Source organism: Balaenoptera borealis (genome assembly GCF_965194805.1).
Source record: "Balaenoptera borealis genome assembly, chromosome: 6".
Classification (NCBI taxonomy): Eukaryota; Metazoa; Chordata; class Mammalia; order Artiodactyla; family Balaenopteridae; genus Balaenoptera; species Balaenoptera borealis.
The window spans coordinates 13,535,223-13,559,406 of NC_138863.1; the positions used below are offsets into that span (position 1 = coordinate 13,535,223).

The 24,184-nt window shown below is 39.1% G+C and overlaps 1 protein-coding gene across 10 annotated transcripts in view; it reads left to right on the forward strand.

Moving 5' to 3' along the window:
* Nucleotides 1-24,184, forward strand: part of DOCK10 (dedicator of cytokinesis 10) — a 299,794-nt gene that overhangs the window by 172,362 nt on the left and 103,248 nt on the right. For all 10 annotated transcript variants that reach the window (XR_014245733.1, XM_082395837.1, XM_082395839.1 and 7 more), the window contains 6 exons: nt 12,932-13,115; nt 14,366-14,451; nt 14,724-14,807; nt 14,927-15,082; nt 23,117-23,338; nt 23,527-23,649. Coding sequence is in view for 9 of the 10 variants with exons in the window: in XM_082395837.1 (XP_082251963.1) it covers nt 12,932-13,115; nt 14,366-14,451; nt 14,724-14,807; nt 14,927-15,082; nt 23,117-23,338; nt 23,527-23,649 (855 nt within the window). In the remaining variant the exon portion in view is untranslated. The remainder of the gene's footprint in view (nt 1-12,931; nt 13,116-14,365; nt 14,452-14,723; nt 14,808-14,926; nt 15,083-23,116; nt 23,339-23,526; nt 23,650-24,184) is intronic.

The following is a 24,184-nucleotide window of genomic DNA, read 5'->3' on the forward strand; positions in this document are numbered from 1 at the left end:
TCTTCCAATCCAGGAACATGGTATATCTCTCCATCTATTTGTATCATCTTTAATTTCTTTCATCAGTGTCTTATAATTTTCTGTATACAGGTCTTTTGTCTCCTTAGGTAGGTTTATTCCTAGATATTTTATTCTTTTTGTTGCAATGGTAAACGGGAGTGTTTTCTTAATTTCACTTTCAGATTTTTCGTCATTAGTGTATAGAAATGCAAGAGATTTCTGTGCATTAATTTTGTATCCTGCTACTTTACCAAATTCATTGATTAGCTCTAGGAGTTTTCTGGTAGCATCTTTAGGATTCTCTATGTATAGTATCATGTCATCTGCAAATAGTGACAGCTTTACTTCTTCTTTTCCGATTTGGATTCCTTTTATTTCTTTGTCTTCTCTGATTGCTGTGGCTAACACTTCCAAAACTATGTTGAATAATACTGGTGAGAGTGGGCAACCTTGTCTTGTTCCTGATCTTAGTGGAAATGGTTTCAGTTTTTCACCATTGAGGACAATGTTGGCTGTGGGTTTGTCATATATGGCCTTTATTATGTTGAGGAAAGTTCCCTCTATTCCTACTTTCTGCAGGGCTTTTATCATAAATGGGTGTTGAATTTTGTCAAAAGCTTTCTCTGCATCTATTGAGATGATCATATGGTTTTTCCCCTTCAATTTGTTAATATGGTGTATCACATTGATTGATTTGCGTATGTTGAAGAATCCTTGCATTCCTGGGATAAACCCCACTTGATCATGGTGTATGATCCTTTTAATGTGCTGTTGGATTCTGTTTGCTAGTATTTTGTTGAGGATTTTTGCATCTATGTTCATCAGTGATATTGGCCTGTAGTTTTCTTTCTTTGTGACATCTTTGTCTGGTTTTGGTATCAGGGTGATGGTGGCCTCGTAGAATGAGTTGGGGAGTGTTCCTCCCTCTGCAATATTTTGGAAGAGTTTGAGAAGGATAGGTGTTAGCTCTTCTCTAAATGTTTGATAGAATTCGCCTGTGAAGCCATCTGGTCCTGGGCTTTTGTTTGTTGGAAGGTTTTTAATCACAGTTTCAATTTCAGTGCTTGTGATTGGTCTGTTCATATTTTCTATTTCTTCCTGGTTCAGTCTTGGCAGTTTGTGCATTTCTAAGAATCTGTCCATTTCTTCCAGGTTGTCCATTTTATTGGCATAGAGTTGCTTGTAGTAATCTCTCATGATCGTTTGTATTTCTGCAGTGTCAGTGGTTACTTCTCCTTTTTCATTTCTAATTCTATTGATTTGAGTCTTCTCCCTTTTTCTCTTGATGAGTCTGGCTAATGGTTTATCAATTTTGTTTATCTTCTCAAAGAACCAGCTTTTAGTTCCATTGATTTTTTTTTTTTTTTTAAGAAATTTGACCTCAAACCTCTCCCCCACTTATATGCTTCCCAGTTGCCTCATTGGTTTATTTATTTATGTATTTAATTGATTGATTGATTGATTGATTGATTGCTGTGCTGGGTCTTCGTTTCTGTGAGAGGGCTTTCTCCAGTTGCGGCAAGTGGGGGCCATTCTTCATCGCGGTGCGCGGGCCTCTCACTATCGCGGCCTCTCTTGTTGCGGAGCACAGGCTCCAGACGCGCAGGCTCAATAATTGTGGCTCACGGGCCCAGCTGCTCCGCGGCATGTGGGATCTTCCCAGACCAGGGCGCGAACCCGTGTCTCCTGCATTAGCAGGCAGATTCTCAACCACTGCGCCACCAGGGAAGCCCCCAGTTCCATTGATTTTTGCTATTGTTTCCTTCATTTCTTTTTCATTTATTTCTGACCTAATCTTTATGATTTCTTTCCTTCTGCTGGCTTTGGGGGTTTTTTGTTCTTCTTTCTCTAATTGCTTTAGGTGCAAGGTTAGGTTGTTTATTCGAGATGTTTCCTGTTTCTTGAGGTAGGCTTGTATTGCTATAAACTTCCCTCTTAGCACTGCTTTTGCTGCGTCCCATAGGTTTTGGGTCGTCGTATCTCCATTGTCATTTGTTTCTAGGTATTTTTTGATTTCCCCTTTGATTTCTTCAGTGATCACTTCGTTATTAAGTAGTGTATTGTGTAGCCTCCATGTGTTTGTATTTTTTACAGATGTCTTCCTGTAATTGATATCTAGTCTCATAGCGTTGTGGTCGGAAAAGATACTTGATACGATTTCAATTTTCTTAAATTTACCAAGGCTTGATTTGTGACCCAAGATATGATCTGTCCTGGAGAATGTTCCATGAGCACTTGAGAAAAATGTGTATTCTGTTGTTTTTGGGTGGAATGTCCTATAAATATCAATTAAGTCCATCTTGTTTAATGTATCATTTAAAGCTTGTGTTTCCTTATTTATTTTCATTTTGGATGATCTGTCCATTGGTGAAAGTGGGGTGTTAAAGTCCCCTACTATGATTGTATTGCTGTCGATTTCCCCTTTTATGGCTGTTAGTATTTGCCTTATGTATTGAGGTGCTCCTATGTTGGGTGCATAAATATTTACAATTGTTATACCTTCCTCTTGGATCGATCCCTTGATCATTATCTAGTGTCCTTCTTTGTCTCTTGTAATAGTCTTTATTTTAAAGTCTATTTTGTCTGATATGAGAATTGCTACTCCAGCTTTCTTTTGATTTCCATTTGCATGGAATATCTTTTTCCATCCCCGCACTTTCAGTCTGTATGTGTCTCTAGGTCTGAAGTGGGTCTCTTGTAGACAGCATATATATGGGTCTTGTTTTTGTATCCATTCAGCCAGCCTGTGTCTTTTGGTGGGAGCATTTAATCCATTTACATTTAAGGTAATTATCGATATATATGTTCCTATTCCCATTTTCTTAAATGTTTTGGGTTTGTTATTGTAGGTGTTTTCCTTCTCTTGTGTTTCTTGCCTAGAGAAGTTCCTTTAGCATTTGTTGTAAAGCTGATTTGGTGGTGCTGAACTCTCTCAGCTTTTGCTTGTCTGTAAAGGTTTTAATTTCTCCATCAAATCTGAATGAGATCCTTGCTGGGTAGAGTAATCTTGGTTGTAGGTTTTTCTCCTTCCTCACTTTAAGTATATCCTGCCACTGCCTTCTGGCTTGCAGAGTTTCTGCTGAAAGATCAGCTGTTAACCTTATGGGGATTCCCTTGTGTGTTATTTGTTTTTTTTCCCTTGCTGCTTTTAATATGTTTTCCTTATATTTAATTTTTGACAGTTTGATTAATATGTGTCTTGGCATGTTTCTCCTTGGGTTTATCCTGTATGGGACTCTCTGTGCTTCCAGGATTTGGTTAACTATTTCCTTTCCCATATTAGGGAAGTTTTCAACTATAATCACTTCAAATATTTTCTCAGTCCCTTTCTTTTTCTCTTCTTCTTCTGGGACCCCTATAATTCGAATGTTGGTGCGTTTAATGTTGTCCCAGAGGTCTCTGAGACTGTCCTCAGTTCTTTTCATTCTTTTTTCTTTATCCTGCTCTGCAGTAGTTATTTCCACCATTTTATCTTCCAGGTCACTTATCCTTTCTTCTGCCTCAGTTATTCTACTATTGATCCCATCTAGAGTATTTTTAATTTCATTTATTGTGTTTTTCATCGTTGCTTGGTTCCTCTTTAGTTCTTCTACGTCCTTGTTAAATGTTTCTTGCATTTTGTCTATTCTATTTCCCAGATTTTGGATCATCCTTACTATCATTATTCTGAATTCTTTTTCAGGTAGACTACCTATTTCCTCTTCATTTGTTAAGTCTGGTGTGTTTTGACCCTGTTCCTTCATCTGCTGTGTGTTTTTCTGTCGTCTCATTTTGCTTATCTTACTGTGTTTGGGGTCTCCTTTTCACAGGCTGCAGGTTCGTAGTTCCCGTTGTTTTTGGTATCTGTCCCCAGTGGCTAAGGTTGGTTCAGTGGGTTGTGTAGGCTTCCTGGTGGAGGGAACTAGTGCCTGAGTTCTGGTGGATGAGGCTGGATCTTGTCTTTCTGATGGGCACGTCCACGTCTGGTGGTGTATTTTGGGGTGTCTGTGGCCTTATTATGATTTTAGGCAGCCTCTCTGCTAATGGATGGGGCTGTGTTCCTGTCTTGCTAGTTGTTTGGCATAGGGTGTTCAGCACTGTAGCTTATTGGTCATTGAGTGATGCTGGGTCTTGATGTTGAGATGGAGATCTCTGAGAGATTTTTGCCGTTTGGTATTACGTGGAGCTGGGAGGTCTCTTGTGGACCAGTGTCCTGAAGTTGGCTCTCCCACCTCAGAGGTACGGCCCTGATGCCTGGCTGGAGCACCAAGAGCCTTTTGTCCACACGGCTCAGAGTAAAAGGGAGAAAAAATAGAAAGAAAGAAAGAAAGAGGCTATAATATAGTGAAGTAAAATAAAGCTATTATAAAGCACAGCTATACAGACAAAATCTCACCCAGAAGCATATACATATACACTCACAAAAAAAGGAAAAGGGGAAAAATTAATATATCCTGCTCCCGAAGTCCACCTCCTGAATTTGGGATGATTCATTGTCTATTCAGGTATTCAACAGATGCAGGCACATCAAGTTGTTTGTGGAGTTTTAATCCACTGCTTCTGATGCTACTGGGAGAGATTTCCCCTTCTCTTCTCTGTTCGCACAGCTCCTGGGGTTCAGCTTTGGATTTGGACCCGCCTCTGCGTGTAGGTCGCCTGAGGGCGTCTGTTCCCCGCCCAGACAGGACGGGGTTAAAGGCGCAGCTGCTTCGGGGGCTCTGGCTCACTCAGGCCGGGGGGAGGGAGGGGTACGGAGGAGGCGGGGCGAGCCTGCGGCGGCAGAGGCGTCGTGACATTGCAGCAGCCTGAGGCGTGCCGTGCGTTCTCCCGGGGAAGTTGTCCCCGGATCACGGGAGCCTGGCAGTGGCGGGCTGCACAGGCTCCCGGGAGGGGCGGTGTGGAGAGTGACCTGTGCTCGCACACAGGCTTCTTGGTGGCGGCAGCAGCAGCCTTAGCGTCTCACGGCCGCCTCTGGGGTCCGTGCTGATCGCTGCGGCTCGCGCCCGTCTCTGGAGCTCATGTAGGCGGCGCTCTGAATCCCCTCTCCTTGCGCGTCGCGAAACAAAGAAGCAAGAAAAGGTCTCTTGCCTCTTCGGCAGCTGCAGACTTTTTCCCGGACTCCCTCCCAGCCAGCTGTGGTGCACTAACCCCTTCAGGCTGTGTTCACGCCGCCAACCCCAGTCCTCTCCCTGCGATCCGACCTCCGAAGCCCGAGCCTCAGCTCCCAGCCCCGCCCGCCCCGGCGGCTGAGCAGACAAGCCTCTCGGGCTGGTGAGTGCTGCTCGGCGCCGAGCCTCCGTGCGGGAATCTCTCCGCTTTGCCCTCCGCACCCCTGTGGCTGCGCTCTCCTCCGTGGCTCCGAAGCTTCCCCCTCCGCCACCCTCAGTCTCCGCCCGCGAAGGGGCTTCCTAGTGTGTGGAAACCTTTCCTCCTTCACAGCTCCCTCCCACTGGTGCAGGTGCCGTCCCTATTCTTTTGTCTCTGTTATTTCTTTTTTCTTTTGCCCTACCCAAGTACGGGGGGAGTTTCTTGCCTTTTGGGAGGTCGGACGTTTTCTGCCAGCGTTCAGTGGGTGTTCTGTAGGAGCAGTTCCACGTGTAGATGTATTTCTACTGTATCTGTGGGAAGGAAGGTGATCTCCGCGTCTTACTCTTCCGCCATCTTCTCCCACCTCCGAGATATGAATTATTGTGTAATTTCTTCTTCCAAGAACCTTGTAGCTCTGTTGAACACACAGAGTTAGTTAGTGCTCTAATCTGACCTTCCACTACAGGTCCCTTTTCTCCATGACATCTTAGACTGTGTTTCAGTCTCTGCTTAAGCAGTACCTTGGAAAGAGAATGTCTTCTAAGGAAAACGTAAGCTTGGGGTTTTTACTGGTCAATGTTCGAATCCTAGTTTCACCATTTACTATCTGAGAGCCTTGAGTAAGTTACTCAAGCTCTTTGATTTCTGGTGTCTCATCTGTAAAACTAAAATAAATGTGCTAACATGTGATAAGGATCTGGGAGATAGTGTGTCCTCAGCCATCCTTTCCTAGTCTTTCCATTAATTGCAAAGGTCACAACTTTGAGAGATAAACACCCCATCATAGGAAAGCCCTTCTAGAAAATATTGATTCACCTTCCTGAAATATCTACCTAAACTTGCTAATTTATCCATTTCTTTCTTCATTCATTCATTCATCCAGCAAACTTATTTAGTGTTTATGACATGCTGGAACTGTGCTTAGGCATTAGGAATTCCCTGCTGAAATCATGACCAGAGAAGGACATAGGCTCATAACTCACTATTACACAGTGTCTCAAGAGCTATAATGGAGGTATAAATGGCACTTTCTATGGAATGTTCTAGGAGCACGGAACAATGATAAACTCTTCTGGGTTGGCTGGAAGCATGCATAGAAAAAAATGGGCATATAGGTAGGAATCTCCAAGGTAGATTTTGCACCTTCAAGCGCAACTGAATAATCCTACTTCACTTTCCAATAGATAGCCATTCAAATACCCGGGAACATGTATTTTATCTTTTAAAGGGTTCGGCTCTGTATCCCTATATTTGTATTCCTCTTTATCAAGAGCTTGTTACCCTTTATAGAGGGAGGGACCTTTAGCTTCTTGAGATCACTTTAGAAAGGTAGACATCTGGGTCCCTTGTCACCTTATGTCTGCCAGTTCTTATGTATTTGCTTACAGCTCTTTCTAACTTGTAAATTTTGCATCTGGAAAAAAAGATACTGAACCAGATAGTGCAAGTTTAGTCATTGTTCCAGCAAGTTCTCAGGCACAAAATGTGCCTGGAGACGAAACACGTACACACAGAAGCACAAAGCAAATGAATAATAGGATGAGTCAGACCTATTTTGTCAAGAATCATTGTCAGTTTCCCTTGAATAAAACAGAGAAGAGAAACAAAGAGTTTGCCTCAGGAAGTGCTACCTACCACCCAGCATTCTCAGGGCACTCATGCACATAACAGTCTTGAGTGAACAAGCCGTTTTAGTTTGCTTCATTCAGACCCATTCTATATCATTGTGCTTTCCTAAGAATGATCCTTGCAATTCTTAGAAATATATTTCAAGGGCGACTTCAAATAGAGAGAAACTCCTACCCAGAGACTTTAGGTGACGTTTATGATTGGAAATTTCCTGGATCTTGGTAAAATTGAGACCTAACAGTAGTTTTCCACTTTTTTGTAATGTCATCAAACAGTACTAGATCTGTTTTACACCCCTCATTCCCAATCTGGAGCAGAACTTCCAATTTTTGCTACTTCAGTTTTGATTTGAGACTAAGGGCTATTTGGACCTAAGCTATCCTATCTTGTTCCTTAAGAGTCTTCTCATTCATTCATTCATTCATTCATTGGTCCATCCATCCATCCGTCCATTCCAGATCCTGCCACTGCAAAGGGAGTGAATATCCCAGGAATCCCAGCTTCCTAGGGTCCCTACCTCAACAGTGACAATGACTGATGTCACTTGATACATAAAGGCTTAAATGGGGGTGGTGTGGTGCTGAATGCTGTTGATTTCCTCCTAGGTGCTGATCTTCCACCTTGTGGATGTGGGTTCCAAGACAACTGCCTTAGGGGCTTAACCAGAGTCTAGAAATTCAGATGCCTTCTGCAGCTCAGGCCACTACAGGAAGGAAGTAGGGTCAGCTGTGAGATAACAGAAACAGCTCAAACTGTGTGTGCCCATATAAAGGCAGTCAAACTGGGAGGGGAAAAAATGTGTACCTCCCAAGGAAAATAAATTTAGAAGCCAACTATGACCTATAAACTCCCCATTAGCAAACCTTGGCTGTAAAGAATCTCACTTCCCATGATAACAATAAAAACCAGAATGACACTTGTAACCTTCTTCATCTAATACATTATTTGACAGCAGTTGATGGAACATGCATTATTATTGTCCCAATTTATTAAAATAAAACTCAGCGAGATAAAGTGGCTTGCCCAAGTCACAGAGCTGATAAATGGAAAAATTACATTTGAGGCAGAAGAATGTCCAAAGTTACAGAAAGGTGCCCGAGGAAATGCTTTAGTGATCGTACATCCAGTGGGCATGCTTGCATAGATACATACATTCATCCTACATAAGCCGCACAGGCAGAAGAAGCACTACAAAGATAGATGCTGGTGTGTCATTTAAGCAGTGAGTTTTAGATGTAGAATTTATTTCAGCAAATACATATGGAAACTTTTGCTTTATGCAAAGCATTGTGGGAAAGCCAAACATGAATTAGATGTGGTTTGTGTCTTCAAAGAACTTCCGGCCTGTGGGAGGATGCACCGAAAAACACAGAACAGATATAGCACATGCCTCAGTAATTAAACATGAGTGACACATCTCAAACAATAGGTTCTGATGACATATGTAAGAAGGATATTACATTTATCACTGCATGATGCTACCTTATATTATACATATGTAATATATATATATTGCTTATTTTTTCCTGACATTACATTACAGTAGAATGTAAGTTCAATGAGGGCAAGCAGTTCGCTTGAACATTTTTTAATGCTCTGTACTTGGCACATAGAAGGTAGCCAATATATCTTTGTTGAATGAATGAACAAATAAGCATACAGAGAATGGAAAGGACAGCAGGGATGGTAGCCGTCAATACCAGTAACCTGGATTTGATGTTGTGTGTTTCCTCTTAAAACTCTTCTCTTGTTTCGGCAAAATTCTGTAAAAGATGCTAGCCACATAATAGGTACAGTGGCATATTTTGCTTGAATAACTTCCTTCAATATTCAGTCCTCCATTGGCTTTGGTGGTTTTATTGGAGTATCTATTTCGAAACTTTTCCAGATGAATATTGTGGAAAGAGACCAGTTTGCCACAACTCATTAAGCACATCGTGTGGCATTAGGACATATTTCCAGTTTCCTTTTATTTATTAAGTCATGTAGATAGACTGTGGTGAGCTTGAATGAACCAAGTAGTTGCATCGGTCGCAAAGGATACTGATTTCAGGGAAATAAAGGAAACTTTGAGGAGTAATAAGAAGAAAACGATTACTTCTTGATTATCATTTTAATGACTTAACATTGCATTTCAAGATTATAAAAATGTCCCATTGGTTTTCTGCTTTGGGTTTTTCTTTTTTGCTGTTTTATATGCCATTATCTTGGAGATTATGGAGAGTGAGATGGAAAACCACTTAGGCATCGTAATCTTCCCCAACATAAGCTTCTCTTCACTGCAAGTAGTTCTGTTTCACTCCAAGGAGAAAAAGATAATTTGGCTTTTGAGAAGTTGTGAATTGAATATTTATTTCATTTATAAATATCCCTTTTTGAGAAACAAGGGCTTGTTATACTTTGCTCAAATTTTCAAAAAAATTTAATACATAATATTGTTGAAGTTGGCCATCATATTTAATTCATTTAAAGTACAGAAGGCAATTTAGAAAATCAAGTTTTGTTCTTATTTTGTCATGTTTGTTATTAGTTCCTTGACAGCTGCATTTGAAAGCAGGTTGCAGCTCAATCCACTTTTAATTTGGACCCAATATAAGCATTGTACATAGCTTTGCATCTGCCTGTCCCCATTGTTTACAGCATTAAATTAGTCAAGCAGATTCTTTCTTTTATTTTCAAGACAACACTGGGATTTGTTTGCATTCTGCTATGCTCAGATGCTTTAGATCTGCTCTGAACTCTGGACACTTCTAGATCTTTTCTGAGTGTCTATTTCTGTTCCTGTTGCTTTTTGAAGGATACAATACTATCATAGCAACGAGTCTCTCTTTTATACCTGCTCTCGGCCATCTGTCTTTGCCCTCAGACCCTCTGTGTCAGTGCAGGTCACAGGCGGTTTTATGGACCTCCTTCTTCAGCACCCCAGGAAATGTGTGGGAGGGTGTGTGGAGGGAGTCTGCCCCACTCCTCACGGGGCAAGCATAGCTTTTAAGAATTTGCATTCCTAAAGAAGCTACCTGGAGGTTTGCTTTGCACAGGACAGGTAGGGGCCCCTGCCTTTCCAGCGACCACCCCGCCTCTGTTTACACTGCAGCCAAAATGATCTCAAAATGCAACTGTGGTCCTTTACTAGTCAAGTCATCCTTTCTGTACTCTCACAGAACACAGAGGGTGCTGTAAGAATAGTAGTATTCTCAACACACCGTTGTAAAGCATTTATACTCCAATAAAGATGTTAAAAAAAAAAGAATAGTAGTATTCTCATGTTGCAGTAACAATCCTGTTCTCAAAAAGAATTTTTATACCTTGATTTCATACCTCTTCGTCAATACATTCATGCAAAAGTTAAGTACATTTATCTTCCAATTCCACATTTGGGTGATTAATTGGTTAACACCCATCTCCCCTGTTCCAACACCTTGTCTGTTTTTGCCCAGCACAAAATGTAAACATGAGAGAACCTCTTTAAGAATGAATACTGTCAATGCACTGAGGGTAACTAGTGAGCTTCTGCCCTTATCAGGCTCATGGGCGATTGAAAATGGCAGCCTGCAAGTGAGTCATTACAGGGCAAAGAAATAATAAAAATTGACAATAATACGAAAGTATGGACACGAGCAAAGAGCTTGTCCTTGGCAGAGTCTAGAAAGTGCCATTTGAGCTGTGAGATTCCACAGTGAGGATCACAGTTAGCTTTTTAGCTAATTCTTCTTTCTCCTTCAATTCCCAAATTTTACTTTTTCTTGAGTCTTGTATGATGCCCCTCTGTCTACTTTGAGAAACCAGAACATCCCAGGCCATGGTTACCCATTTGGTGTGTGACTGTGCCAGGCAGGGGGCAAAGAAGGAGAATGGCATCTGATGAGCATCTTCTTTGTGCCGGGTCATCTCAGGGGATGTTAAAGGATAAAGGGATTATTTCCTGTCTCCACCACTTGCTGTCCATGTATCCCAAGCATATTTTCATTTGTCTCCCCAAGCCTCAATGTTACCATACATTAAATGGAATGATACAGTTTCTCTCATAGAGTTATTATGAGATTTAAATGAAATGGTGACTGTGAAATGGTCAGCACAGTGCCAGGTACATAGATGGCAAGTGTTTAGTAAGTGTCATGTTTGTAGTAGTAACCGTACTGTTGTGGAAGTTGAAAGGAGAACGCTATTTGGGGAAGTTTTTAAGAGCCTCCCAAAGAAAGAGAACACTACCAGGAGTATATTAAAAGTTATTCTTTCTTGCCACCAAGAAAGAGCAATCCTGTTCTCAGAAAGAATTTATACCCTGACGTTTAGCCACAACCCCGCACTGTAGTACCGCTCTCATCTCAGGGTTCTACTATTATTTATATTTTACTTATCTTAATTGTGTAGGTTTTGCTTTATTACAGTTGTGAGTTCTCTAAAGGCTTTAGAACAGTGTGGGTAAGAGTTGAATACTTGTATCAGAGGTACCTAGGAGTGAATTAAAGGTGGAATATCTTCAGAAATTCTTACAGCCACCGCAGGTTATATAACCCTAGTTCATATCATTGGGGGAAGTTTCTACTTTGCATTTATATTTCTAATCTCATGGCAGGAATATATAAAACTGCTGTAATAATCTGCTTTTGTATTCCCTCTACTTTAAATGTGCTTCTTTGATCTTTAAACAGCTCACTTCTTTTTACAGATTTCACCTTCTGTGAAAGTTCAATCTAAAGTAGCTACTCATCGCATCAGACCATTTTAATTCTCTGCACAACAGAGAATCTTTGTTTTTCACTTGTTTGTTCATTTCTTCAATCATTCATTCATTCCCAAGGATAAGAACCTCTTCTGTCTCATTTATAAGATATGACTGTTTTGAACACACTGCTGTTGAATCCTTCTATGTGAGAGCCCTGGTACAGGACAGAGTGGTGACCCAGCTCTCATGGAGGCAGATGTAAAGGAGGAATATACAGTTCAAACAAACAAATGAAAGTGAATAAGCATGTAATCCCAAGTTGTTGTGAGTGCCCCGGAGGACAAGAACCTTGTCCTAACTGGGGAACTGGGGAAGGTTCAATGAGCAAGGGTAACTTCACTTGAGGTCTGAAGAGTGAATACAAGTCACGTAAGTACTTGAAGGGCAAACTTCGTGCTGGGTGTGTGAACACATGCATCATGATTGGGATGGGAGGGTTGTTTCAGGCCTCTGTGGCAGCAACAAAGCCTATGATGGGAGCACATCCAGGGAACTAGAACAAAGCCTCGTGGGTTGGTCACAAAATGCAAAGTAGAGATGTCAAGTTAGAGAAAAGTCTGGAGGTTGGTGGAGAAGCCAGAGACAGAGAAAGGAATTGGAGGTCCCTGGCATATGGCTGTCATTTAAAACCATTGGACCAGATGAGAAAGAAAGGAGTCTAAGGCAGAGCTGAGGTTAGCATGACAAGTCACCAAGATAAGGAAGAGCCAGTAGAGGTGACTGAAAAGCGGTGGCCATTCAGGAGGAAAGAAAACTAGAATAGAGTGTAGTCATGGAGTGTAGTCATGGAGAAACCCAGAGAGAGATGGGTTTCAAGAAGCCACTGTGTTAATTCTGATGAAAGGTCAAGGAAGATATGAAGAAAGAGATGTCCTTGGGTAGTACAGCAGCATAGAGTTTGTTGGTGTTCTTGGCAAGTGCTGCCTCTGGGATAGGATGGGGTCAAAAACCCAACTGGAGTGAGTTGTAGACAGAACACAAGGTGAGAAACTGAAGGCAGCAACTCAAAGCAGCTATTTGAAGAAGCTTAGAATATACTCCTCCACCTGCCTGAAGATGAAATTTTTGAGCCAGCCTGCTCATCCAATCAAGAAAAACATAAATGAAATACCTGTCCGTACAAAAAGGCTTGAAAGAAACCAAACGAAATGATTCTCATCCAGCTAAATTTTTGTCCTGTTTTGGAAGATCTCCTTGATGTCACCTACTCATGAGGAAAGACCCTGTAAAAAACGTCTCCCACTCTCTAAGACTTGGTGTCTGGTGCTTTTCTTTCTTTTCATGCCACAGAATAACCGACTAAGAAAATATGCCTTTGAATTGAAAATGAATGACCTGACCTATTTTGTGCTGGCGGCTGAAACGGAGTCAGATATGGATGAATGGATCCACACCCTCAACCGCATCCTGCAGATCAGTCCTGAGGGGCCCCCTCAGGGCAGGAGGAGCGCCGAGCTCACGGATCTGGGGCTGGGTGAGCGCACGCACACCCACCTCCCTTCCCTCGCGACGTGCGACCTGTGCATTTGGTTCATTTCAGCTGCTACTAACCCTGGTAGCTGTCAGGTGTAGCTCTTCCAACCCTGAGCCATTCGCTCCAGGAAATCACCCGTAAACCTTTACTTTTACTCAATAGTGAGAGTCACCACACAGAGGTATGATTTTGAGTTGCCTGGCAATGCTTTGAGGCTGACATCCAGCAAATGATGTTAGGAACCATTGGTCAGCAGTATTAAAAATATACCCATGTCTGATGCGGTGTTAGAGGGGAGATTCTGTGTTTTATAGCCTTTCATTAAATTTAATTAATGAACATTATACTCTGTAATGACAAATATGCATTCTTTCCTTTTAGTTGAAAGGCATCTTTCACGTGTGCTTTTGACCCCACTGAGATCAGCCTAGTTGTGGAAGTTCCATAAATTTTGCATGGTATTAGAGATTTTTATAAGACAAATTTTTTTCTTTCTGCCTATCCTAATTCTTTTGTATAATTCTAATCCAGGCTAGGCAAAGAAAAGAGAACAAGAGAGAGGAAAGAAAGGATGAAAAGTAGGGGAGAAAACAGGTCTATAGCCGCATGGAAGACAAGTTCACCTTCAGAGTCAGTCACTCCTAAAGGAAAATTACTTTAAGACATTTTTCATAACACATGATATGTTATTTTAAGTCTTTAAGTTCTGATAGTCTATGTAGTCATGAGATAAGGAGGAAGAAAATTATGGTTGATTTTAGTACAACTGCTATATATCATAGTAAGTGTTTTATATTCATGATTTACTTAATAATAATCAACTAGAATATTAATGTTTACAGAGTCTTAGAGAGTTTAACTGAAGCTAGAATGTGGGTTTTACATTGATGGGCTAAGAATCAGAATTATCCAAAATATATTCATATATAAGAAAACTTTAGTATGCATTAATGAAGTGAGACAAAACAACCTCGAGTATAAATGTAGTATTGTAAGTGTCCAGAGTTCTTATGGACACAGGATGGTGTCATGGAAAGAGTCCCAAAATGATCAACAGGACATCTGATTTCCAGGCCCAGTTCATCTAACAATACAGAATACTAGAGCCAGGACACAGTGAAGGCATCTCCTCACCAATATCCATCCCCCATCGCTCTTGAGTCTAACCCAGTTGTTATATGTCACAGGCTAGAGAAATGAATGATTCATGAGGACTATTTAATAACCCAGTCTTGGTGTATCTTTTCAAGATTCCCTGGATAATTCTATAACTTGTGAATGCACACCGGAGGAAACAGATTCTTCAGAGAACAACCTACACCCAGACTTCACAAAAGTAATAAAGCTGACATTTTTCTACACAAATAAATTCGAATTAATTATTGTTTATTGCTTTCATGGAAAAGATATAAATGCTTTCTTTTAAGAATTAGACTAAGAAACACAAGTCAAAAAACAAAAGCATGTTTCTATAAGATTGTGGAGTGTTAATGGATGATATTAAAGCAGTGCTGATACTAAGGGGCTATTTCTTGGCCATGTGGATGGAGCTGGGCTGTAAGTTTCTGGCTATTTAGATACTAAGAACTAACACAGTTTTCTCTGTAGTACCTCACAGAAACTGAAGAGATTGTCAAAGCAACTCGAAACACGGAGAGGCTAAATCTGTTCTTGCTGGATCCAGATATAGATGTAAGTCGGAATTCTCTCTAAGCAGACATGAACTTGATTTGTACAGTTGTGGTTTATAATTTAGAATCTCTTTTCTTATGATGGGTGTTTGCTGAGTAGAACTTTCCAAACTTTTCTAGAGCTTGAAACTTCAGAAGAAGGATCTTTTAGAACCTGAGTTTGTGATCAAACCATTTGAAGAAAAAGCTGCCAAGAGAATCATGATCATTTGTAAAGCTCTCAACTTAAATCTTCAGGGATGTGTTACAGAGAATGAAAATGATCCGGTAACAAATGTAAGTTTCTCTTCTGTTACATCCTATAGGATCAGCCAACATCACACCGCCCTCGTTAAAATCTTTTATTCAATTCCTGATCTTTCCAGGCACTGAGTTCACACCCTCAATTGTACCAAGGGTATGATTGACAGCATTTTTCCGCATGAAAAAATGCACAAGTTATGAAGTGGAATTGTCAATATACTGCCATAAAATTTCCCTTTTAACTTAAAGAAGTATCGAAGGGATTATGCTCTAGGGTTCTTTCCATTAAATCAGCACAGTGGTTCAGAGTTTCCAAAGATATTGTTTGTATCTTCTTGGAACTTGAGATGGCTTTTAAATTGATATTTTTATTTTAATATTTATATGTTAATTTTCATGTATATTAGAGAATATTTATAATGAGCAAATCAACCCTGTGATTTCACAGCTACTACTGCTTACAACAAGGCTAAATAGTGAATCAAGTAAAATAATATTATATAAATATTAAATAAATAATACATGTAAATGGGAGGGAAAAAAAGGTGCTTCACTGATATTTGGGAAACATCACTGTGCTCATTAAATCCATACAAGAGTCCTCTTCTTACCAAGTGAGCTCTCTTGAGAGTTCGCGCTTAGTATTCTAAGGGACAATTCTATACTAATTGTAAATGTATGTGTAGGAAGAAGACATTTTTTGAGCATAAATATTATTAAAGGTTGAACTATAAAAAAGGAAATAAAAAGCACTCATAATCCTAACATCAAAAATCATTGTTAATATATTGGTGTGTTCCCTTTCATTCTTTGCTAATGTATTCTTTCATTCTTTGCAAATGCTAATGCATTTCTAATAAAGCATCCCTCAATTGTCATCTTTCACCTTAAAGAAGAAAACTTATTTCCAGATCCATGATACAAGCCACATTTGCTTTTAGAAGGTAGAAGCAGCATTAAGTTTTCCCTGCAGATTGCACGCACAATCCCGTACATGCCTTTATTTATGATGTAGTAAAACGAGCCTTGTTAGTTTGACAGTGAGTAGCTGGCAAAATGGGTGAACTCTTGCGAAAGACTGTAACCTACTGCCCTTGGGTCTTCAGGCACCTCACTGGTTGTCTGAGCCTCCTTCTTGCTGGTGTAATAGCAGGACAACGGTACATGCTATGGACCTCAGGAGAATGAGGAGAATCAAGTGACAAATGCCTGACTTTCCCACTTACAAGTTGTTCCATGCTGGGCAAGTGGCTTAACCTCAGCCTCCTGTTCTGAAAATGGGGAAAATAATAATACTATTTCAAATAGCCATTGTGAAGATTAAATATGGTGCCCGGCGCATAGTAAGCATTCATTAAATATTAACTGTTATTCTCATATGTGGGAAATTGCTTTGAAATTTGTAAATACAACGCATGCAAGGTATTGATGTTTTCAATGTTACCTGTGAGATTCTTGTTGACAAGTAAGCTAAAATTGAAATTTGTTGCCAGTAAGAATCTTCCTCCAAAATGAAGCTTCCTCATATTTTATAATTGTAACTGTGCACTAGGTTATGTGAGACTGAAAGTAGTTGAAGTTGAGTTTATTCATTCTCCAGCAAATATTTATTCAGTGCACCTACTAGACCCAGACTTGTTCTAAGTACTGGAGAAACAACAGGGAACGAGATGAACAAGGTCCCTAGCCTCTTGAAGATTAGATTCTTTTGGAAAAGGACCGAAGTAAATAAGGAAACGAATAAATTAACAAGATAATTGCACATTGTGCAAAGTTCTTTAAAATAAATCAATATAGGGAGATGTGATACAGAGGAACTGGAAAGAAGGCTGCTGTAGATGGGGGGCCATGGGAGGCCTCTCTGAGCGGGTGACATTTGATCAGAGACCAAAGGTTGAGAAGGATAAAACGTCAGGTCAGGGCAAAAGATTCCAGGCAGAAGAAAGAACAAGTGTGAATGCCCTGAGACAGGTAAGTCTTGGCAAGTTCTGGGAACTGAAAGGAGATAGTGAGGGGAAGGGCAGACCAAGATGCGGTGGGAGAAACAGTACAGGGTAAGATTAGGTAGGGTCTTATAAGCTGTAGCAAAGAGTTTGGATTTATCCTAGGTGTGAGTGGAGGCTGTTCAAGAGTTTAAAGCACATTAAAATGGTGTGATCTAATTTGTGTTTTTAAAACATCCCATTAGAAGAATGGATTGGAGGAAACAAGAGTTGAACAGGGAAAGCAGTTAGAAGTCTCTTACTATAGTTCACATCATGGCTTGCGCTAGGGCTGGCAAGGAGGAGGGAGAGGAATGGATGGATTTGACTGCTGTTTTGTAAATTGAACTGACAGTTTTTTCAGATACATTGCATATACAGGATAAGGGGAAGGGAAATCTGAAGGATGAGTCCCTAGTTTTTGCTTTAAACACTTAGACGCATGGAGGTGCCATTACTAAGAGGACAAGACTAGAGGAAGAGCAGATTTGGGGGATACAGGCCAAAAAGTACATTATGGATATGTGAAGCTTAATCAGCCTATTAGATATCCAAATAGAGATGGCCAGTGGGCAGATTCAAATACAAGTTTGGAACTCAAGGGAATGGCATGGACAGAGATACAAATTTGGAAGTCTGGTACAGGCAGTGACCTAGAGGGAATCAATCAGGTAGGAATTTCTCTGTGTGTAGGAAACATTTAATGGATGAATAGAGAAGTGACCAAAGAAGAATCAGAAGGAATGGTCATTGATGTAGAGATAAGCCAGGAAAGAGTGGGTCATGATGCCAAGAGAGAAAGGGTCAGCTATGTGGAATGGTGCTGAGAAGCTGAATAACACGAAGCCAGAGAGCAGCGTGGTAGATGTGGCCACATGGAGGGTGACGAGAGCAGAAAAAAGTTCCTTGGAGTGAAAATGTTAGAGGAGTAATCAGAACGTACTTTCATTCGGGAGTAAAAAAAAAACTAGAAACTTAGGTCTTGAAACTATATTTGGAAATATCAGGAAAATTTAACCTAAATTATAATGTCACTTAATCTAAATTTTATTAAATAAAAATAAGTGCTTTTTTTGACCAGGTACATCCTTAAGTGTGATTAAAAACTCAGATTTAGAAACGGAAACTCAAAGATAATGGGCTTTTCTTTCCAGTGCCAGGGGCATATGGCTCCTTCCACATGGCTTCGTATCTTTATACTAAAGCCCATATTCAGAAGCTAAATGTGTGTATTTGGGCCAATCTCGCCAGGCAAGAGAACGTGTGCAATTCAAAGAGCAGCTTTTGTGAGCCCTTTCTTATCTGTCAGGCCATAGGAATAAGTCAATTCCAAGTGCTCTGTATGTCTGTATCATTTTTAATTTATTTTACAGTGATACAAATGTTTAAAAACTAGGAAAAGAATTTTAAGAATAATTTCATAGTGCTTATACACAATAATGTAAAAAAACTGAGAAAACAGCCTCACCTGAACTCAACTGCAACTTTATATGTAGTGGCATTGTTTTAAAAAATCTTTGTGTGATTATTCAGTGACACTCATTAATGTCGCTGTTTTTAAATTCATTGTTTTTAACTCAGTGAGCATGCTTTTAAGTTAATTGAAATATTTCTCCAAGTTGCTGAAGAGCCAACAATTCAATAGCATTTAATGAATGAGCTTTTAAAAAGACACCCTAAAAGAACTTTTTCATGATGAGGAAACAATACTTGACAGCATGTAATTTTTTATTCAGTCAATTGAAAACCAAATTCAGGTTGATGGTTTTAGAGTATAAAATATTTCTTTGAAAACAGAAATTGATTCCAAAAATCTGAACTAATAAAACTGCTTCACAGATGAGCTACATTTAAAATGCCATGTTCTTGAATTTTTGTAAAGAGAAGTACAGAATTCTAAACATCAGAAACCTATGACTTAATTTGTTAGGCTTTGAAAGTTCTTTACTAAACAACCCTTTATTGAAAAGCTGGTGATTCAAAAAGTAAGATGTGAATGGCCATCATCAAAAAGTCTACAAACAATAAATGCTGGAGAGGGTATGCAGAAAAGGGAACCATTATGCACTGTTGGTGGGAATATAAATTGATACAGCCACTATGGAGAATAGTATGGAGGTTCCTTAAAAAACTAAAAATAGAACTACCATATGACCCAGCAATCCCACTACTGAGCATATACCCTGAGAAAACCATAATTCAAAAGGACACATGTGCTCCAATATTCATTGCAGCTCTATTTACAATAGCCAGGAAATGGAAACAACCTAAATGTCCAATGAGATGAATGGATAAAGAAGATGTGGTACATATATACAATGGAATATTACTCAGCAATAAAAAGGAACAAAACTGGGTCATTTGTAGAGATGTAGATGGACCTAGAGTCTGTCATACAGAGTGAAGTAAGTCAGAAAGAGAAAAACAAATATCGTACATTAACGCCTACATGTGGAATCTAGAAAAATGGTACAAATGAAAGTATTTGCAAGGCAGGATAGAGACACAGACATAGAGAACGGACATGTGGACATGGTGGGGGGGAAAGGGGGTGGGATGAATTGGGAGATTGGGATTGGCATATACACACTACCATGTGTAAAATAGATAGCTAGTGGGAACCTGCTGGATAGCACAGGGAGCTCAGCTCACTGCTCTGTGATGACCTAGATGGGTGGGATGGGGGTGGGGGAGGGAGGTCTAAGAGGGAGGGGATATAGGTTTACATATAGCTGATTCACTTCATTGTACAGCAGAAACTAACACAACATTGTAAAGCAATTTTACTACAATTAAAAAAAGGTAAGATGTGACATTTAAGTTGAAAAAGGTGGATTGGAAAAAATAAGTGAAGCACCATATGAGCTTTAATTTCTGATGGATTATCAAAGTAGGTAATTTATTTCCATTCACGAAGCAGCAATGAAAATCAAAAGGCAGCAATTCACAAAAACTCAATAAGGATATTTTTCCTTTGACCTTCAATGTGTTTGGGGCTCCTACCTGAGTTATTTTCACATAATTTTGTATTTTTCAACTCTTAGCAGACTACCACTGCCACAAACCAAGAGTTTTTCTAAACTAAATTAAATTGGTAAAACATGAAACTTTTACACTTTGCCTTATTTTTAAAAAATAATGTGTTGAATTTTATTTTATGTGTAATTCTAACAGTAAGGGAGCTGGCAGGTATTGCTAATATTAAGGAATTAAACTAATACCCCTGTTATAAACTAGCCATAATCCTGCATTTCAGAGAACACAAGATACTTATTAAACATTCAGCAAAATCCACAGCATGAGTGAGTCTGTACAGTGATGAACTTGGTCACAATGTATTTTTTGTGTATAACCTGCTTATCCACAGAATCCTGGTGGATGAGACGCATCAATTCAAAATTAAGTAACATAAAAGTTTAAAAACTTTTTATAAGTATATTCATTTTAAGAAGCCTGTAGTTAATTACATATGTATGTATTTACATATATATGTATGTATGTAATTGTTCATATGTGTATTTATGTACATATGTCTGTGTATATAATTACATATACATATATTGGGTTGGCCCAAAAGTTCGTTCGTTTTTTCCATGTTCCAGAAAAACCTGAGTGAACTTTTTGGCCAACCAATATTTATTTCAGTCCTTCTTTTATTTAATTTCTCTTGCATTTGACATTTTTCTAGTTGAAAATTATTTCTTTCTGAAATCTTTCTTCTTCTGTGTCTGTGATAACTCTGGCAGCATTAAAAAAATTTTATTAGCTTGTTTTTAAAAATCTCTCTCCACTCCCCCATCTCCTTTATAAGCTGTTTTCCCTACTCCAGTCTCTATCCTGTGCATGTTCATATTTCCTAGGATGCCATTCTGATTCTCTTCTTTTTATTTAATGCCTTGAATAGGCACCCACATCCCCAAATCTTTTGGGTTCAGATCTCCAGCCCAATTTCCTTGACTGGACTCAAAACTCATATACCCAGCTGCTCCTGGAATGTCCTACAGAGGATTCTCTGTACTAAAGAATTCATCTTTGTATCTTCATCCTATATATTAGTGAATGGCGTTGTCATTCACTTAGTTTCCTATAAGCCCCAAACCTGGGAATTTTCTTTTATTCATGCCCCTGTGAACCCTCTCTCCAACCAACCAACACACGCACACACACAATGGATTTCCAAGCCTTTTGGTTGTACCTTCCTAACATTTCTCAAATGTATCTTCTGCAAACACATCCTAATTTTTTGTTTCCACTCTGATCTCACTCTAAACCTGTGTTTTTTTCGTGACTTTGCCCATGTCACTCAACCTACTAGAAGCCCTTTATAACTTCCCCTTTACCAAATTTCTACTTCTTTAAAACTCAAGCAAGAAACTTTCCCTTCCTTTTCCATCTTCCTTTGCCTTCGCATTTTCCTTTTACTTCACATCTTCCTCTTCCTTCCTAGCATGGTAGTAAGAGGTTAAGGGAGCAATCACACAGAGGCTTGGAATTGAGTGAGCATAAGAATTCCAGATGATGCGGGGGAGAAAGCCACGTGGAGGTGCAGAGGTGCCATGCCCTTGGATCTGTCAGGATCTGGGGCACTGTGCAGGCTGGTGCAGAGGAGATAGCTAGAGAAGATGACTACTATGGTTGGGAGACTGGTTACTTTGAACAATAAGTAAATTAATTGAACAAATAAGTAAATAAATTAATGATAATGAGGCAGGTTTTTCACTATTGGATGAAATACTTGCAAATATGAAAAAGGGAAAGGCTAGAAAGAATCTTTGAGGATTTGGATTGGAAATGGAGGTATGACTTGAACCCATGAGTTTTTAATAAATATTCATGTAGTGATAGAGGTAGAGAAATCACTGTAGCTGTGAATATTGTGTATATGTATATATGTGTGTGTGTCCCAGAAACAATGAGCATAGCAAGCACCCAGATCTTGGTTTCTAAGTGTCACCCTCACTAACAGGAACCAGGGCTCTTTGGAGGAATGGCTGGGACATGGAAAGTATAAGATGAGCCTGGAACATCTTGTTGGGCAAAGAAAGAGGTACTCCAAAAATGATGCTGACCTGCCATAAAGACACAGGAGCTGCACTGAAGGGTGTACCTCTAGCCAAATCTGAGACAAGTCGAGTATCACTATAAATAACGATAGTAAGAGATGGAAATTTATTGAATAAAATAGCAATCCATGAGTCTATACATACATATATATATGTACATGTGTGTGTATGTGTATATAAATATATATATGAATAAAAAATGAGGGATAAAGGAAAGCACATTGTTACAGTAAAGTACCGACTAATAAATGTAGAAGGAATGATAGAACTAGAAGATCACCATTGGTAGCGATCATAGCGGTAGTTGGTTCCAGTGGGAGTTATGAATGGTGGATTGGGTTTGATGAGTAGCAGGACATTGGTGTAATCTCAGAAAATATTTCCAAAAAGGCTAATCACTTACCAAAGGGAAAATGGTGATGTTAAAATGGAGAAAACTGGAAGATGCCAACAAGACCAGAATATTCAGGTTAACATTACCTAAAGTGGCGGGAAAGTTGACTTTTTGTGCCCTTGATATAATGAACTATGAAAATCAAACGTCAAACTGGGGTATTACTGCCCCCAATAGCATGACCTGAGTCAGATCATGAGGCATCATCAGGGATACTGACATTGCAGATAATTCTGAGAGAGTAAAGGAAATAACTAGAAGGTTTTGTAAGGTTGAATCATACATTTATTACAACGTATGAAAAAGAATATTTGGCAGGAAAAGTAGAATGTAGAAACCAATGAAATACAGTTCTGGGATCTGAGGAACCTGATAGTGGAAGGGATTCTGGGAACTTTCCTACAAATATTGTATTTTATATGTTATATATAAAATATATAATATATGCAATATAATATATAGTATTATATCTATTACATATAATATAGCATATTATATATAGAAATATTCTACTATATATAAATAGTAGTATTTTATCTACTGCCTTATTAAATAATGTACTTAAGGAGGCTATCCCCTGTGTAATGATTTTATGTCAAAACCATCAATTCTTTCTTTTTCTCCAAAGATTGAGCCTTTTTTTGTGAGTGTGGCACTTTATGACCTCAGAGACAGCAGGAAGATTTCTGCTGATTTCCATGTGGATCTAAACCACACGGCTGTCAGGCAGATGCTCTCAGGGGCTTCCGTGGCTTTGGAGAATGGAAACATAGACACTGTCACTCCAAGACAATCAGAAGAACCTCATGTCAAGGGATTTCCAGAGGAATGGCTAAAATTTCCAAAGCAGGTTGCACTTTTGTTTATCTATCATGGGAGGGAAATGCTTGTTCCATTGTTCTTACCAATAGATTACATAAGATGAGCAGTTTTCCAAATAAAAATCCCCCTTAAAGCTGTACTCTAAAAAAGTAGAATTTTTTAAATGTCTTCAGTGTGGTTTCCTAGATGCTTATTAGCTGTTTTCTTTGTACATAGGCTATATTTTCTGTAAGCAATCCACATTCTGAAATTGTTTTGGTGGCCAAAATCGAAAAAGTACTGATGGGAAACATTGCAAGTGGTGCTGAACCCTATATTAAAAATCCAGACTCCAACAAGGTAATGCATGATCTTTTTATAAATAATTTCAGTTACTTTCAAGAAATAAAATCACACTGTCTTGATGAATTATCAAGTTCTATAAATGTAAGTCTTGAAATACTTCCTTGTTAGTGAAATGAGTATCAAACAGGAAATTTTTAAAATATATATTCTCGGCTTATGTTTTTTGATCCTGCAATTTCTGCTGAGACTCTATTGGTAGAAATAAATTTAAATGTGGATAAAACTTTAACCCCCAAAGACTAAAGTGTTAACAATAATGAAAAGTTTGGATTAATCTGACTGAAAACAAGGGAATACAGTTTACTAAGACATCAGCAATGCTTATGCTGAAGTAAGTGAAAAAGTAAAATAATTGTTTACCAAATTATAATAACACCTAAATGAAGAAAGAAAGAGGAAAGAAAATACCATAAGTTCTTTAAATGATGGGACTGCAGGACATTTTTTCTGCTTTCTTTTTTCAATTACCATATTTTCTATAATAATTGAATGTTATTTTTTAATAGAAGATAAATACAAAAAGTTTATA